Below are 19,277 nucleotides of genomic sequence, written 5' to 3'. Positions count from 1 at the left end.
AAAGAAGAAGACATAAATTGAATTTTTGAGAATTGATGTTTTTAAAAGACAGGGATGCAATGATACGGTACTCAAGAGGAATATCTAGAAATTTTAAATAAGGGAAATTAATTTTAAAATTGTAATAACTCATAATGAAACGTTGCAGAAAATGAAGTAATTTAGGAAATTGTGCACAACCAATATCACCTCGTTATGATTGATGTAAAGGTGGTTATAAAGTTAGTTACTAAGTTAGTTACACCAAGTGTAACTAACACCAACTATAAATCTATAGCTATGCTTGTATTCATTAATCATCTAATATAGAACATTCATTCTTCTTCTTCCTCTCGTCATCTTCTTCACCTTATTATCACAATCTTTCTTCCTTAAATCACATAGTGATTAAGCATGACAATGATCAAAGATCATCCCTTAACATTGTATCAATCGCCTTATGGACCATATTTCTGTTGCACTTCAACATCATACAATCTTCTTGGAAGCCATGGTTGGAGTTTCCACAAGGTGCATGATCATATTTTTATAGAAGAACGTGTTTGTAAGCAGTTTTAGAGAAACTTACACCTCATGCAACCTCATCATCTGCTACAAAGTTTCAGAGAAATGCAGTTTGCCATTCTTTAATCCTCAATTGCATCTACTACTCAAAGTTTCAGAGAAACAATCATGGCCGATCTTGAGCACTCCTCGAATCATGGTGCACTAACTACCCCATGTCAAGAACTAGTGCACCATTCTCAAAATTCCATGTCCAGCTAAGTTTCTCAAGGTCGCCATCTTCATTTGACCCTAAACTTTCCATCAAACTGCAAGATAATAATTTCTTGCTATGGGATCAACAAGTGGAAGGCGTTATTCTATCATATAAACTACATAGGTTTATTGTGAATCTACATGTTCCTCTCATGTTCAAAAGTGATCTTCAAAGAATCTCCAATTTGGTGTCCGAGAAGTGTAAGGCTTTTGCGGTTTAGGATCAAGCCCTCTTCACATGGTTATTATCAACCATCTTTGAATCTGTGATACCTCGAGTTCTTGCATGAAAGCATACTCATGAATTTTGGGACAAGGTCCACAAACACTTCAACTCTAACATGAAGTCTCATGTTCATCATCTGGGATCTAAATTAAAGACTAGCAAGAAAGGTAACAAATCCATTTTTGAGTATGTTCTTCGTATTAGAACTATTGCAAATTCTCTCTTAACTATAGGTGATCCAATCTCTGAGATGGATCAAATGGATGCGATTCTGCAAGGGTTACCTAAAGAATACAATCCATTCATTATGATGATATATAACAAAGGTGATTTCGTTGACATCTATAAGATCGAAGCTTTTCTATATGTGCAAAAGGCACAACTAGATAAGTACAAGCAAGAACTTGTTACATCAAGTGCTTTTGCCAATGTTGCTCATGGTTCCTTTGTGCCAATGTTGCTCATGGTTCCTTTGTGCCAACTCCTGCAAATGTTGCTCAAGGACGTGGACATGGTGCACGAAAAAATTCAAATCATGATGCAAGACAACAGGCTGCATCAGGCAATAAACCTACTTGTCATCTATGCAACAAGTATGGACATTCTGTACTAGACTGCTGACATATATTTGATGAGCATTTTGTTCCAATTGCATCAAAATCACATGGTCAAGGTTCCACATATGCAAGTACAAGTGATGCTCAAATCTCAAATGCACCAACTTCCACTACTAAAGCATCAATATATGTAGCACATCATGAAAAACTCAACATACCTCAAGATCTTGAAGCACAAGCCTGGTTTGAAGACTTAGGTGCTTCTTATCATATCACTTCTCACAATTTACATTTACAAAGTAGTGCATCTGGTATAGGACCAAACAAAGTGATAATTGGTAATGGACAATGTCTCAAGGTCAAGTCAATAGAGAACTCTTAGTTTGCTTCTAATTTTATGCCTAATCACTTGCTAAAACTCAATGACTTGTTGTTTGTTCCTGTTGAAAGTATTTGTGGGTAAATATTTTCTGTAATATATCGTATCCACAGGGATTGGTTAATATCACTGCCGTTCTATAGTTGTTTATTTTGAGTTAAGAAATTTGGTTTGGTTTGTTTTATACTAATAATAATATCAAAAGCAAATAATAAAATAAAAGCGAGTAAAGGACTTTGTGTTAACAAATAAAGAAAGATGTTGAGTCTTTAGGGTTCATCAACCTAATCCTATACAATTATTAATTAATTCACAATAGAACAATCCTTTGAATCATTATCTTCACTTATCCTCAAATAAGATTCCATGTCTGCAAATCAAATTAGATAACTTTTACCGGTATGAGATTCGATCTCTCCAAATCACAATAACGATAATAGTAATTAAGAACGATAATTATGAAAACCCAATTACAATTCCATCTCTGCAAATTGCAATTGAATCAATATAGTAACCTAGGGCAAAAGTTGAATCCTTTCTTTCGATCAAAGATTCAACGATAATTTAAGAATAAAAACAAGGTTTCTTATTGATAATGAATTCAAATAATTGTTCACAGGAATTAATCAATGGTATTGTATATTCATAGGTTAACTACTACCTTAGACTCAACAAGAGGGATTTAGCTTTCCATAGACATGAAGAACACACAAGGTTTCATGGATGGATTCATCTTCATCAAGGGAATGTCTTCAATTGATGTTGAATTCTCCGTCGGATGTTGTTTGCTGTTCTGGATTAGGATTGCTCTCTGAATTTCGCTCACAAAAGATCTCTACCAAGTTCTTTTTCTCTTGGAAGCTAGGGCTTTTTAAATAGAAGTTTTGGGCTTTTAACGCCGAGGCCGCGGGGCGGCATCGGATTGGCGCGGCGCGCTCCCAAACAGAGACTTTGGCGCGGCGCTGGCTAGAACTCCCGCGGCGCGCCCTTGTCAGACTTCAACTTTTTGCTTTGCCTTTGAGACTTCCAGCTTTCTTTCCTCTTCATGTTCTCCTAAAGCTCCAGTTCAGCTCTAAACCTGCAACAATAACACCCACAAGTGATTCGATTTGCTTTATACACGAACTAAACTTATTCAGTTCAATTCTTCATAAAAACCTATGGATCTATCACAATTTGCATTAGTTTAAACCAAAATTTACTTATATTAACACATGAATTTACCATTAATTTACTCCTAACAAACTCTCCCCAACTTAGAGTTTTGTTTGTCCCTAAATGAAATTACTTACCTCCAGCAAAGTTTACCGACAATCATGCAACAGGTTTTTTTTCAAAAAGTTTTTCTCAAGTGGTTCAATACAGTAACTAAGTCAAATACTCCTCTTCTACCTGCAAACTCAGAATATACACATGAAACAAACTTTGAAAGCAAATTACCTCCAGAAGTTCAAAACGCTACACAATTGTAATTGAATCAGCACTAATCACTCTCATCAAAAAGTATGATGAATAAAAGAGGGGTTAAACACTCATCCAAACAATTAAATCAACAAGAATCCATATCATACGTTCACCAACTTGCTAGCATCAAGTACTGTGGGATCTGAGAATCAGAAGGTCTTTCTATGGTTGTAATGTGGTTTAGATTCAAAGAAAAGAAGATAATCAAGGGTTGTTCCTAATATAGGGAAGCATCCAATTCATAACTTATTTCTTTTTCTCTAAAACTCTACTTCCTTCACCTGTCCATCTTTTTTCATTCATTCGTAGCTTGATTCTTCTTTTTTTTTTCTCTTTTTTTTTTCAACAACCGTTATATTCAAACGTTGTTACTTCTTTCTCTTTTTTTTTTCAAGCTACGACCTTTTTTTCTTTCACCGATTACCATAAGTACTTACTCTTCTTTTGAATGTGACTCTCCCCAACTTGGAGATCAACCTGTATTCAGATTATATGAATGCTCCCCTACTTTCTAAAAAGGGTTAAAGAGAAAACACATCACCAAATTTTATGGTTGATGATCCAGAACAAAACTTTTATTGAGATCAATACTCACCAGGTATTTTCCTTGGTGCATATTATGATGCTTATCTTGACCTCAGGCTCAAAGAATGGTTAGCAAAAGATCACACTCTCACAGAAGAAAATAATTTTTACGGTAGAGTCGGCTCAAAGAACTCTCAAATTCAAACAATTGCCTAAATCACTTCCACAGATTTCCACAGACGATGCAACAACCGGTTTAGCATGATACGAATAACTCAAAATAATTGATGGTCTCCTGCATATAGTAAACAATGGAAAGCTTTCCTCACAATGGTTAAGGCTAAGCTGATCCAATAAACAATGTACCATAAAGAACTTCTGACAGTATTTACTAACACCTTAAGTTTCATTGCACACATTAGGAGTTTGAGTTCAAAAATTCATACCTGCTTTGTCATTTTATTGAAAAAGAAAGTGAAAATTTAATTTTCTCAAAAAAATTTCACTCACTACCACTTTCATGCATGTTGCTCCTTTGTTGATACTTCGCTTGAGGTTCTCATTCTGTTATGGAACTACTTACTCTAACTGGGAGTACATAATTAAAAAAAAAACAGAAACTAGAAACTTTGAACAATTCAAAAATCAAAAATAAATAGGTCCACCCCCCAAACTTGAACTAAACATTGACCTCAATGTTTCGTAACAAATCCGAGAGGATGACTTACAGAGAGTAACGCAATATCAATTGCTGCCTCCTAGCTTTCACTAGACGGGTTCCCTGATTATTTCCTGAAATAAAAACTAAACAAAACAAAACATTAGAAGTGTGGGTTACCTCCCACAAAGTGCTTCGTTTAACGTCGCATGGCTCGACGGTTCATGGTTGAATAATCAACCAATGTCTCTTTTCCTTGGTACTTTTCTTACCAATGTGAAGCCCCAAAAGTATTTCATGTTTGCTTGTTTGGTTTCTTCATCCTTAATTCTTACCCCTTCTACTCGCGATCTCTCTTCCTTCATTTGTTTTTTCCTCTCCTCAAGAGAGATAACCTCCTTACCCGTTAATTTCTTCGTCGGTGAGAACCTATCCTTGACAAATGTTGGCTTTAACTTTAAACCCTCTAAAAATGGGATGGTGATTTGCAAACGGCTCAACATTTCCATTGGTCGAAAGCACTGAATCTCCTTCCCTTCTTTATTAGGAACTTGTGGAGGAAGTAATTCCAATGAGAGTTTATGCTCATTTGCATTACTACTCTTCTGCAACTCTAAGTCCACCCTATTCTCTTTTGAAAAAGTTTCAACTTTTGAAGTTTCTAACTCATTCATGACTTCTTTGATTATATCCTCCTTTTTTGTTCCTTCGACTAACACATCATCTACTCTTTTAGGAGGTCTTGGATAAGGTAGCTTCATTGAGAGCTCATACTCAACTTCTATATTTTTCTTGATGTTTCCATACTCTATGTTATCCTTTTCAACAACATCTTCTTTGTCATCAACTTCCTCCTCCAATCTCTTCTTTCCATCATCCTCACCAATCACTTTTACACTCCTTACAGAAGTAGCATTGCAAGTTTCTACATAAGTCGTATGGTTTTGAAAAGTTGAGACTTGACTTACGTTTTGCTCGGTTAAGAATTTGGTAAGTTGAGCATCTCGAATTTCTCAGTTCTGTTGAATGGTTGAAGAGAGTTGCATGAATTGATTCATGGTTTCCTCTAACTCAGAGGGTCCACTTTGATAACCTTGATTATAATGTGAAAGCCCTTGTTGCTGATTTGTCATTGACATTTGTATAAACTGATTCATGGTCTCTTCCAACTTAGATTGTCCTCCTTGTTGTTGTGGTGACGGTTGAGTGTAAGGTTGAAAGGCTTGTTGTTGATAATCATGGTTAGCCATATGATACTCCATCGTATCTTCCGGTGTGCCCCATCCGCTATCATAAAACTCATTAACTTGAGGTGTGAACTGTGATACACTTTGAAGGAGATACTCCATTTGTTGAAAAAGGATCTCGTTTTGAGCATGAATCGCGTCATTTATATGTGGGTCAAACATTCTGAGAAACAAACATCTACAAGACTAGCAAACAAGTGAAATAACAAGATAAAAAAAAATTTATATACAAAAAATCAAAATTAAAATAAGAAAAATAAAAATTAAAACTCAAAATAAGAACTATTGCAATGCGTGCAATATTGACACCAATCCCCGGCAACGGCGCCAATTTGTTGAAAGTATTTGTGGGTAAATATTTTCTGTAATATATCGTATCCACAGGGATTGGTTAATATCACTGCCGTTCTATAGTTGTTTATTTTGAGTTAAGAAATTTGGTTTGGTTTGTTTTATACTAATAATAATATCAAAAGCAAATAATAAAATAAAAGCGAGTAAAGGACTTTGTGTTAACAAATAAAGAAAGATGTTGAGTCTTTAGGGTTCATCAACCTAATCCTATACAATTATTAATTAATTCACAATAGAACAATCCTTTGAATCATTATCTTCACTTATCCTCAAATAAGATTCCATGTCTGCAAATCAAATTAGATAACTTTTACCGGTATGAGATTCGATCTCTCCAAATCACAATAACGATAATAGTAATTAAGAACGATAATTATGAAAACCCAATTACAATTCCATCTCTGCAAATTGCAATTGAATCAATATAGTAACCTAGGGCAAAAGTTGAATCCTTTCTTTCGATCAAAGATTCAACGATAATTTAAGAATAAAAACAAGGTTTCTTATTGATAATGAATTCAAATAATTGTTCACAGGAATTAATCAATGGTATTGTATATTCATAGGTTCACTACTACCTTAGACTCAACAAGAGGGATTTAGCTTTCCATAGACATGAAGAACACACAAGGTTTCATGGATGGATTCATCTTCATCAAGGGAATGTCTTCAATTGATGTTGAATTCTCCGTCGGATGTTGTTTGCTGTTCTGGATTAGGATTGCTCTCTGAATTTCGCTCACAAAAGATCTCTACCAAGTTCTTTTTCTCTTGGAAGCTAGGGCTTTTTAAATAGAAGTTTTGGGCTTTTAACGCCGAGGCCGCGGCGCGGCATCGGATTGGCGCGGCGCGCTCCCAAACAGAGACTTTGGCGCGGCGCTGGCTAGAACTCCCGCGGCGCGCCCTTGTCAGACTTCAACTTTTTGCTTTGCCTTTGAGACTTCCAGCTTTATTTCCTCTTCATGTTCTCCTAAAGCTCCAGTTCAGCTCTAAACCTGCAACAATAACACCCACAAGTGATTCGATTTGCTTTATACACGAACTAAACTTATTCAGTTCAATTCTTCATAAAAACCTATGGATCTATCACAATTTGCATTAGTTTAAACCAAAATTTACTTATATTAACACATGAATTTACCATTAATTTACTCCTAACAGTTCCTTACATTACTAGAAATTTAATACATGTCTCCAAGTTTTCTAGGGACAATAGAGTGTACTTCGAGTTTCATCCTAATCATTGCTTTGTTAAATCCCAAACATCTAATCAAGTTCTCTTGGAAGGAAAGCTTGATGAAAGTGGCCTCTATTACTTCTCCACAATTGCCTTAGACCAGTCAAGAGACAAAGTGTCTTCCAAATCATGTCCTTTGGATTCTGTAGTTAATAACACCTTAGGAACTGTTCTTGTTAATTCATGTTTGTCTTCTACAGATGATGTAAACTCTAGTTTTATGGCTCAATGTCATGCTAGGATAGGACATGCTAACACTAATGTCATGAAATGTGTATTTTAAATGCGTAATATTCGATTCAATAGTAAAAAGTCCATTGAGTTTTGTGAATCTTGTTTCCTTGGTAAATCGCATAGGTTACATGCACCTTTGTCCAATACCAAATATCATAATTTGTTTGATCTCATCATTACTAATTTATGGGGCCCTGTTGCAACCTCATCTCACAATGGTTATAATTAATATAGTGCATTTGTGAATGCCTACTCAAGTTACACTTGAATATACTTCCTGAAAAACAAAAGTGTTGCACTCTCATCTTTCAATCTATTTCAAATATATGTTGCTAATCAATTTAAGGGAAAGATCAAGGTAGTTCAGTATGACTTTGGTGGTGAGTTCAAACCTCTTACCAGGTTGCTTAATGAATAAGGCATCATGCATAGACTAACTTTCCCGCACACATCACACCAAAATGGCAAGGTTGAGAGGACACATGGACACATTATGGAATTGGGGCTCACATTACTTGCTTATACAGCTATGCCCATCACATATAGGGATCATAACTTTTACTACTATGGTGTACCTAATCAACAGATTGCCTACCAATGCATTACAAGGGTTCTCATCACCTTTAGCAACAGTGCACAACAAGAAACCTGATTATACCTCTCTTAGAGTATTTGGTTGTGCTTATTATCCACACCTGAGGCCTTACAAAAAGCATAAGCTTGAGTTCAGAAGATCCAAATGTGTCTACTTGGGAATATCTCCTACACACAAAGGACATAACTGTCTGAATCATGAAGGGAAAATATTTTTTTCTAAAGATGTTGTTTTTCATGAGGCATAATTTCCCTTTAATCTTGGATCCATCACCATAGGTCTTTCAGCTTCTTCATCTTCAGGTCAATAGCAAAGTATGGAGTTGTACATGCCCGCTCCAATCAGCAGTGACAACGAGGCCTCCACAAGAAAGCCATAACATCTGCCATCAACTAATGGCATCAACCATCAGGATCACTCAAGTCCAGGTACTGGCCTAATAGTTCAATATTCTCTACCAGGACTTGAGCATCATGAACTTAATGTGTCTAAATCCCCTAGATATATTTTCATATGTTTCACTGACCCAACACACTTCCTTGTCAGCACTTGCTGACATAGCTGCAAATATTGAAGTGCATGAACAGTTGGTGACCTCTGTACCAAATCCACATTTGCACACTTCATCTTCCAATGAAGTTCAAAATAGCACAACTGGGTTTGTGTCTGCTTCATTTCATAGCACCTCGAGCAAAAATGTTGTATCTCTTATGACTAATTCGCATCCCATGTTAACACAAGGTAAAACAAGTAACTCTAAGCCTAAAATCTATTTAGTTCACTCTGAACTTACTACCTTTAAACAAGCTATGGCAAGTCCTGAATGGTTACAAGCTATGCAATCTGAGTATGCCTCACTTCTTAAGAATGACACTTGGGTTTTCACTACATAACCACCTCATAGAAGGATCATTGGCTGAAGATGGGTGTTTAAATAAAGGAAAATCTAGATGGGAGTATAGACAAATATAAAGAATGACTTGTTTCTAAGGGCTTCCATCAGCGGGAGGGATTTGACTTCCATGAAATATTTTCTCCTATAGTTAAGCCCACCACCATTCATGCCATCTTAACTCTAGCCATTACACTTAGGTGGAATATTCAGCAAATCGATGTCAACAATGTGTTTCTCAATGGAGATTTGTATGAAGAGGTATATATGCAACAACCACCAGGTTTTGATAAAGATAATCCTTGACTTATTTGCAATAAAGCAACCTATGGCTTAAAGCAAGCCCACGTGCTTGGTATGAAAAACTGCATCAAGCTCTCATTCAATTTGGTTTTTGCCTCGAGCCACAGTGATCACTCATTATTCATGTATAATCATAACAATATTACACGATAAGCCATTGTATATGTTGATGATAATTTGGTCGCTGGACCATCCTTCATACTAATTCTTGAGCTATTACCAAGCTGGACCACAAGTTTGCACTCAAACAACTTGGGCATCCTCGATATTTCCTTGGTGTCAAAGTGCACAAGCAAGATGATGGCTTTTTGTTACTCACCCAGAATAAATACATTCATGACTTACTCTTCAAAGTCACCATGATTAGAGCTAAAGGAGTACAAACCCCTATGATGAGTACGCGTAAATTGAGCAAACATGGCTCTGTATCTGATTCATTTCTCTACAGATCCACATTTGAGGCCCCCCAATACCTCATTTTTTCGCGTCCTGACACTGCGTTTGTAGTGAATAAGGCGTGTCAATTTATGGCACAACCCTTAGATTCGCACTAGTTTGCAGTCAAGCGAATACTTTGCTACTTGAGTGGCACAACAATACATGGACTGATGCTTATACAAGCCACAACCTCACACCAATTCACATTACATTCTTACAGCGATTTTAACTGGGCAAGTGACCCAGATGACCGCTGATTCACCTCGGAATCTTACTTATTCTTTGGCCCTAACCTTGTCTCATGGAGTTTCAAGAAACAAGCCTTACTTACATGATCCAACACTGAAGCAGAATATTGTGCGCTTAAACACATGACTTATGAGCTACTATGGTCTGAATCCCTACTTGGTGAACTCCATATTCCGTACACATCTCCCATGCTACTTTGTGACAACTTGAGTGATGTCATGCTATCGCATAATCCAATCCTACATGCGAGAACGAAACATATTGAATTTGATATTCACTTTGTTCGTGAAAGAGTTGTGGTAAAGTAGTTTTAGATACAACACATTCCATGACATGCAGAGCTTGCATACATGCTTACTGAATTTCGTTCCAAACTCAAAGTGCTGCCTATGACACCACCATGACTTTGTGTGTGTATGGGTGGGGGGGGGGGGGGGGGTGGGTAATAAGTAGGATAGTTAAAGGTGGTTAGAAAGTTAGTTACACTAACACCAACTATACAAGTCATAATTATGTTTGTATTCATTAATCATCTAATATAGAACATTCATTTGTCTTCTTCCTTTCATCATATTCTTCACCTCATCATCACCATCTTTCTTCCTCAAATCAAATAGTGATTAAGCATGACAATGATCAAAGATCATCTCTTAACCAATTCAAATTCAAAAAAGAATGTTAACTTGTGAAATTCAAAAGAAAACATATATGCATCATGGTAGTAATTCATTAGTTTTTTCTACAAATAAGAAGATTCTACTCCATTTTGAGGAAGTTTATTTTCATTTTAAAACTAAAACCTACATAAGTAAATGTCACATCTGGATACACATACAAATGATACATAATCCCACTAGTTGGTGATTTATATGTAAAGGCGGAAATGCAAATCAAAATTTCAGTCCAACAAAAAAATTTGACATATGTAAGAAGCAAAACTTACACTTATTTTGTCATGTTTATACACCTATAAAGGATACTCTAGTAAATGAGAATATTATTCGTGATTATTTCTTTTTACTGCTATAACATTATGATAAATTTTATTAGAATTTACTCAACTTTTTTGTTGACAAATGCTATACTTACATTTTGAATCATAACATATAGTTTTTGCTTGATTCTGAATGCATGAGAATCTCTCAAACAGAATCATACACAATATTATTAATTTAAACAAGTAAGACAAACTTCACTAAAAACTACAATATTCTTTCCTTTCCCTAAACAATAGTTTTAAGATTTACTCATGCTCCTGCTCCTAAACTGTGATCCAAATGTCATAAAAGTGTTCCATTGGCACAACTGTCAATATTTTATTTAACTAATGGACAACCGACCATAACATTACCAAGGAATAATTAGTATTAAATCCAACTAATAAACCACTAATCACAATTAACACAATAAACTAAATAAAAACACTATAAAACCAACATTTCTCTATGATTTTTAGACAATAAAGTAAAAGCATAAATTGTACTAAAAAAAGGTGAAAGCATAACTAGACCTAAAAAAGAGTTAAAAGCATAGCAAGAAAGAAGTCAAGAACCACCACCATCATAGAGAAAGCCCCTCATCTTACAATAGATGGACCCAAAAATAATTAAAAGCTGAAAGGATACTTTGGCTTCATACTAGGAAGCAAAATAAATAACAAAGGATCATAAGGTCATTACAAAATTAAACCAGGGGTAAAACTGGAATAACATAATTTCCCAAAACAAAAAATTCACCAATTTATTAAAAAAAAAAAAAACTCTAAGAATCCTAAGAACATTTCTGTTTCTCAATAGCTTCTTCCTCGTCTGTTAAAATGTGCTTGCACCTACAATCCACACTACAAAAGGCTCTGTCTCCTCTGCAATAAATAAATAAATAATGTTCTATAAATATAAATAAATTAACATAAAAATATCTGGATTTTTTTGTGTATAAGATCTATACAAGGAACCAATGTACGAGGAAAAGAATAATGCATGATGGTTCTAGGAACTTACTTGTACATGTAGATATCTTTTTCAGGCAAGAGTTTCTTGTTACATAGGAAACATTGGTTAAGAAAAGATGAAACCTTAAACGGATTGGAACGTTTGTTGTTGGTTTTGGTTGTGCCAAGCATCATGGTAGTTTTGTTAATAACTTGAAGACTGTTATTATTGTTGTTGTTGTTGATAGTGTGGTTTTTCGTCGATTCAGCTTCTTCCAGAACTACACCAAGACCAACCATATTTCATTCTCTGAAATTTGTTGTTGCTGTGGTGTCACTATTAAATTGTTGGTGGCGAATGAATAACGTTGGAGAAAGGTAATAACATAAATAGGAAAAAAGAAGGAGAAGAAAATGAATAGTACAAAAAGAGAGTTATGGTGGGGCCCGCTACAGCTATGAGGAGGAGTAATAAAGGACAGAGATTTTTGACTGTTTTTGGTGTATAAGTGCCACGTTGAGAGGGTTTTTTGTCGTGTAGTGGTGTAGCAGTTATTTTGGCTTTGTGATGGTTAAAAAGAATGAATGAGTGAGTAGTGGTCAGTGGTGTTTAACTTTTGTGTGAGGTTTTCTGATTAGGTGAAAGGAGACATTGTGTGGGTTGTGTGAGCTAGGGACTGAGTGAGTAAATGAGTGTGAGGGTGACTGTGTTTTTTGGACTATGTGAGTCATAGAAAAAGTATCGTATTTTTGAATAATTGAATTTGAATGATTTGTTTTTGAACTTTGGGAGATGATAACAATAATAGTGATAATTTGTATTTGGACCTTTTTAGCTTACTTTGAAGTAGTTTTTTACGCATGGCATTTTTTCAAGCTATTCACTTATTGATCATAGAATCTTAAAAGGACAATTATTTAGCTAAATTTGGCTTTTAGAAGATACACAATAAAACACAAATCAAATATGAATAGCAATCTTATTTGGACCGACATAGTTTTGTTTCATCAGCCCAAATGAATAATCGAAGGGATTCTTATGAAAACTACATTTAAAAAACTTAAAAATGCTTTTGAAAAAGTACAGAAGTAAACATTTGTATGTTTTTACTTTTTATACATATTAAATACTTTTGTAAGTGAATCACTTTTATTGTACAAAAAATCAATACATAGAAGTTAACCTTTGTATCGATTGAAGGTTAGTCTAAATTAAAGGATATATTTTAGATTAAATTACTTATGATAATGTGTTTATTTACAACACAATACATTTTTTTTATGGACATTATTTTTATTATAAATTTGTCATACAATCAAAATGCCATAAATTTATGTAATCAAATTATAAAAAATACAATCAAATAACTTATATAATTCAATCAAATCACACACTCATGTAATTCAATCAAAATAGTATATATTAAGTCAAATACAAATCATATATTATTCGTAAAATACAAATTAAAATATGAATGATCAAAATACAAAGAAAAAAAATAACTATTAGGTATATCTGACCCCTTCCAATTCTTCCTATGCCTCGTGTACTACAATGCATTTCGTACCACGATTATCATGGCCTTTACAGTAACTCAAGAGTTTATTCTCTCTCTCTCTCTCTCTCTCTCTCTCTCTCTCTCTCTCTCTCTCTCTCTCTCTCTCTCTCTCTCTCTCTCTCTCTCTCTCTCTCTCTCTCCCCCCCTTGCTTGTCCTATAGCCGTAATATGCTTGCTTACATGCAGGTAACACCTCAATGTCATGATCAGTCCTAACATGTTCCTTCTCTAATATCTCCTGATGAGTTGGCCTATGTGGCTCTCCCTCTATATGTGGTATCAGGTAATGATGTGACACTGTGAAGGATCGTATCAGAATACATAACTTCATAAGAGCTGGCACACTACACACGTTCTCCAAGACCAGATGATCATGGTATTCCGCAAATTTCTCATCAACATCTTGTCATACCCTAATTTTTGACCCCCCTGAGATGACATATCTTCAGGAGTTTCATCAAGTCAAAGTAAGTACCCGGAGCAGTCTGACATTCAATCAAGGGTGTTCAAAGACAAGAAAACTCAGGCAAAGGATCAATCAATAGAAGGATTAGTCCCTAAGACTCAAGAGCTTCATTATTTCATCTATGATTGATTAGACACCTAGTCATCTAAGCACAGAGTTATTCAGGTCACCAGACTAGGTTTTTTTGAGCCTATCAAGGACTAAAATCAGGGATCACCTTTGGGAAACCCTAAAAAGCCCCAGGGGATCATTCAAAGACATCAATCATCTTCAAATAACTCATATGACAAGATCCACTGGACATCACACCTCAATTCAAAGTCTACAGTCATCATTGTCATCTGGTCGACAACTAGGGTTTTTGACCTAATTCCCCAAGATAATTGACTTTTTAATCAGGGCATGGATCCAAAACTCAAGACATGATTCAAGAGTCTCTACTACCTCAATATAATCCATCTACATCATTCATTTAAGGAGAAAATCTTGATTCTACACAAAAGTCCAAAATCTCACTTTATTTGGAAAAAGTCAACTGTATGGGATCACCATTGACTTTTGAGATTTTTGGTCAAACCATGACTTTCAAGGATCAATATCATCAATATATGGATATTAAAGTCATTTGACCAAAGAAATTCAAAGAAATTCATCAAGGAGCAAAAAGTCGGGAATTAGGGTTTTTTAAGGCATGGTGAGAACTCAAAATTTCACCTACACAACTCAAAAAACTTCCAACATGAAAGTTGTAGATCTTTCAAAATAAAACAACATCTTACAAAGGAACTTTTTTCAAAAGATCAATCATTTAAGAGTTTTGGAAATTTTGGAGTTTTAGGTCATAAACACTTAGAAATTTTTCTAAGTGTTTTAACCTAGTTTTCTTCCAACTTTGGCCTCATTTTTCACAAATTTGCCAAAGGATTTTGAAGAAACTCCAAACTAATGATTTGAAGTAGATGTTTAGGGCTTTCCAAATTGTGTTCAACCTTCTCCAAATTCATTTTGAGCTAAGAGTTATGCTTGTCCAAAGTTGGCCTCATGAAGTGAAATTATAGGTCATGCATCATTTTGGAACTTTGAAATTTTGTGCACATGACCTCAAATATGGATGCTACACGACCCATAACACATCTGAAAACATGCCATGCATTCATTTTCATCATGCCATGAGAATTGAAGAAGATTCTAAAAACAAGAACATGTGATTATGTAATGATTACATTTGGGAATTTATGGCAAATTGATGAATCACCCAAGGAATCTTCTCACCAACCAATTAGAGCTCATTTCTGTCTCAGAATTGTCCCCTAAGATCAAGCAAAATCGAGGGCTAGGGGATTGATCAAATGGAATCAAAATTCTCATCATTGCATAAGAGATATTTGCAAATTTCCTTCATGCTTAAGAAACCAAACTTCTTTCATTAAGCAAGCTCACCACAGCCAATTGATCTGCATTCATTTGCCTATAAATAGGAGAGCATACCTCAGTAGAAAAACACACCAAAGCAACAGAATTCTTGCTTTCTCTCTTCTTTCTCCATACTTAAGGTTTTCAAAGGTTCTTTGGCAAGAAGACTCAGATTCTTCAAACCAAAGCTCTTCCTTTGGAATTAAGTATTCAAACACATTAGGGGAGTCATTTAGAGGTGATCCAGACCTCTGACACACTTTTGTAAGGGAGGAGTCATCATCTTCACCTCTCACTTGGAGTTGTTGCAGTTGGGGTCGAGCAGGAGGTTCTGGGTACTTTCAGTCCAAGCTAAGCATCTCAACACCTTCCAGGAGGATCACTGAAGCTATCTGGATCGTTGCAACAACTCTGCAACACACTTTGATCAGAGCCAGATCTTCATTTTTCAGGTAAGTTTCCAAAGCTTCAAACTCTATGATTCACGCATGATAAATTTAAAATGAAGTTACCAGTTGGTTTCTGCACCTTCATAGACCATTAGCCCTCAATCAATTGCATCAAAACATGCATATATAGCATTTCATGTTTAATTTCAGTTTTAGGGTTCTTAGTGTTCATGCTTGCGAATTTTATGTTACACTTAGAATAAATGAAATTAAAGGACACCATCATAATCCTCGTCCAAAAACGAGCAAAATCCATGTTTACATCTTTAAGTTTGGTTGAGAAACGAAGGAGATAGCAAATTCAAAAAATCTGAAGCTTGAGGTTGAAGATGAAGATGGTGGCGCCATTTTTTGAATTTCCCATACTTAAGTTTATTTTATTTTGAATGATGGGTGTGTTATCTACGAATTCATCGTAGTGTCCCAATGGTTACAGCGCGCGTCCAAAAGCCTTGCCTTGCCTTAGGTCTGGGGTTCGATCCCCCCCTCAGACCTTTTGTTCATTTTATTTTTTTCAACTCATTTAATGCCTTTCTTTCACATATAATCATATGGGCTCTTTCCTTAAGCAGGCCACGCGCGTGGCCCAGTTGGTATTTGTTTTGTTTGGTAACCAAGAGGGCGTGAGTTCAACCCTTGGTGAGACCAAACCATATTTTTTTTACTACTATTTTTCTTCCTTTTTTTATCAACTTTACACAATTATTTAACCTATCAAATAAATCCATTTTTACTTCATTTTTCACACACTTGTCATTTAATATATCTATTTTGTGAATAATAAAAAAAATCATAAAAATATTATTTATTTCATGTATTTTTATTAGGTTGTTTTAAGTGTTTCCTTAAATACTTTAAATGCATATTTTCACTTTGTTTTAACCTAATTATTTGTGGATAAGTTTATGATGAAACCCTAAATTGTTTAGGTCTTAATTAGGTAAAGATCTTTATTCTTTACCTTAATTAAGTTGACTTTTGTCAATTTTCAAAACTGTTTTCAATCTCCGTTTAAATCAAATGATTAAGGTTTTCAAACAACAAAACCTTATATTATTTCAAATCATTTTCAAAATTGCTTTTGTAACCAGTACTGTAAAGTACTGGGCCTCTAATAGAGTGTAAGTCCCAAACACCTTCTCTTCTTAGCTTGTTTTCAAAAATTGTATTTTCAAAATCTTCTTTCTATTTTCAAAACATTCTTCTGGTATTTGAAGGGCATTATTCCCGGTGAAACTCTTCAGATACCTATGTGACCTTTGTCCATCTTCACTTCTTCTGTTTTCAAAAACCATTAACTGTTTATCATAAATATTCAACTATTATCAACAAAACAACAAAAATACTGTTGAGGCTCTGTACATACTTCTTCAAAGGTCTCCACTCCATCCAGGTTAGGCTTTACAAGCTTTCAATTTACAGTCTTTATTTAAATTACTGTCAAATATAAACTGTGCACATATATTTGTTTAGAACTACGTTTGAGTGTAAACCCTAGGACAGTTAAACTATATATATATTATAGGAATATGGCCTAGGATTGAGAATGTCTTCCCGGTGAAGGCTCTTTCCTAATTAGAGATCTGTAGTTCAAACCCCCAAGATGAATTATTCCCGGTGAAACATCTTGGCAAAAACCTTAGAATCCAAAAATAATAGGACACATCCACCCAAAGAGGAATTATTCCCGGTGAAACCTCTTACCCATTTGCTTAGAGCCAAAATAAGTTCAAAACTACATAGCTTTCTCTTGTGCTATAACAAGGACCCTCGATTAGCCTCCTCTTGGGCTTTGTACAAGGACCCACAGGCTTCTTAAAAGCATTTCCAGCTTCCTCTTGAGCTTGTATACAAGGACCCATCAGGTTTCTTATAAACATAGGAACAGGTCTTTAGTCACCTTTTAGCCTACCCTGGTGAGTTTCTTCCAATTTAAACCAGACTTTAAACAAGCTAAGTTTGTCTCAATTTTGCATTGAGTACACCCTTTGGAATGAGAGACATGGACAGTCTCTGTCACCCTTATCTTCATCAATTTTCCTTAGCAAAGTCTAGGATCTATGTTTATTTCTCCTCAGCATGTGTCAGCCTTCATCTTGGGCTTTAAACAAGAAGTCTCCACTAGATAATCTTTCTGCCATCCTTTCAATAAAAATCCCTGGAAAGGGTTAGCCTCCACACATTCTTTCATTTTAACAAAAATCCCTGGAAAGGGTTAGCCTCCAAAGTCAATTAAAATCAATCTATCATTTCAGTCAAAACCCCTGGAAAGGGTTAGCCTCCAAAATCACTTCTTCAAAAAACCAAAGATTCATTCTCTTAGGAGATAATTTCCCCAAAAAAGAGTCAAAAACCCCTGGAAAGGGTCAGCCTCCAAAAAACATGATAAAGTCAGTTTTTTAACAGACAAATTCACCAGCTGAGTCAAAATCCCTGGAAAGGGTTAGCTTCCATCAAAAAACAGTCTTTTAATAAATAAAATTTCCTCAATAGAGTCAAAACCAACAAAAACAGTTAGCCTCAACCTTGGGCTTCATACAAGGCACCAAACAATAAAACTCCCCTGTCAAGAGTCAACCTCAACCTTGGGCATTGTACAAGGCAGATAATAGAGTCTCCCCAGTGAGTTCTTCATCACTCAGTAGCCACAACCTTGGGCTTTGTACAAAGCAGATAAACCATATTTTCATGTGTCAAAGATTCCTAACACCTAGGATCTTTTCCCATAGAGTCATCCATACTCAATTCATTTAAAAGAGTCCGCCACAACCTTGGGCTTTGTACAAGGCAGAAAATAATGTTTTCCCTAGCTAGAGTCAGCCACAACCTTGGGATTTGTACAAGGCACACAAAATAGAGTCATTCATAGTCTCAAAAATTCAGTTATCCTCAACAGTCAGCCACAACCTTGGGCTTTGTACAAGGCACACAAATATAGTCTGCCAAAGTTGAGTCAGCCTCAATTCTGGGCTTTGTACAGAACACCAAATAAAAATCCATCAAATAAACACTCTCCAAATAGAGTCAGCCTCAATTCTGGGCTTTGTACAGAACACAAAAATACCCTGTAATTAATCCCCAGTGGAGTCATCTCCCATAGTCAATAATTAATGAATCAATCAAAAAGCCTCAAACTTGGGCCTCATACAAGCCAGCTAAAAATCAAATCTTTCATAACAGTAGATAGACATAGCTTATCTCTATAGAGAGATATTTTTACTACTCTACCACATTCAAACAAACAAACATTTCAATTACAATTTCAATCAAAGTCTCCCATTTAGGACTCTGAAAGACATGCTCTGGCACATCCCCAGACTTGTACACTTTCCCTAATTTGGAC

The 19,277-nt window shown here is 35.4% G+C and overlaps 1 protein-coding gene across 1 annotated transcript; it reads right to left on the bottom strand.

Moving 5' to 3' along the window:
- Window positions 1-11,635: 11,635 nt before the first annotated feature.
- LOC131602875 (FCS-Like Zinc finger 15-like) lies at window positions 11,636-12,421 on the bottom strand. Its single transcript, XM_058875092.1, has 2 exons — window positions 12,118-12,421; window positions 11,636-11,978 (listed from the first exon to the last, which is right to left on the bottom strand). The coding sequence occupies exons 1-2, from the start codon at window positions 12,345-12,347 to the stop codon at window positions 11,888-11,890; spliced, it is 321 nt and encodes a 106-aa protein (XP_058731075.1). The 5' UTR covers window positions 12,348-12,421; the 3' UTR covers window positions 11,636-11,887.
- Window positions 12,422-19,277: the final 6,856 nt, after the last annotated feature.

Source organism: Vicia villosa, linkage group LG1 (assembly GCF_029867415.1).
Source record: "Vicia villosa cultivar HV-30 ecotype Madison, WI linkage group LG1, Vvil1.0, whole genome shotgun sequence".
Lineage (NCBI taxonomy): Eukaryota > Viridiplantae > Streptophyta > Magnoliopsida > Fabales > Fabaceae > Vicia > Vicia villosa.
Note: the sequence above shows the minus strand (reverse complement) of the source record. Positions and strands in the feature narration are given on the sequence as shown.

Coding starts and splice junctions, on each gene's coding strand:
- LOC131602875 (XM_058875092.1), bottom strand. CDS start 12,347: ATGGTTGGTCTTGGTGTAGTTCTGGAAGAAGCTGAATCGACGAAAAAC. Junction 11,979..12,117: donor AAAGATATCTACATGTACAA/GTAAGTTCCTAG, acceptor TATTTATTGCAG/AGGAGACAGAGCCTTTTGTA.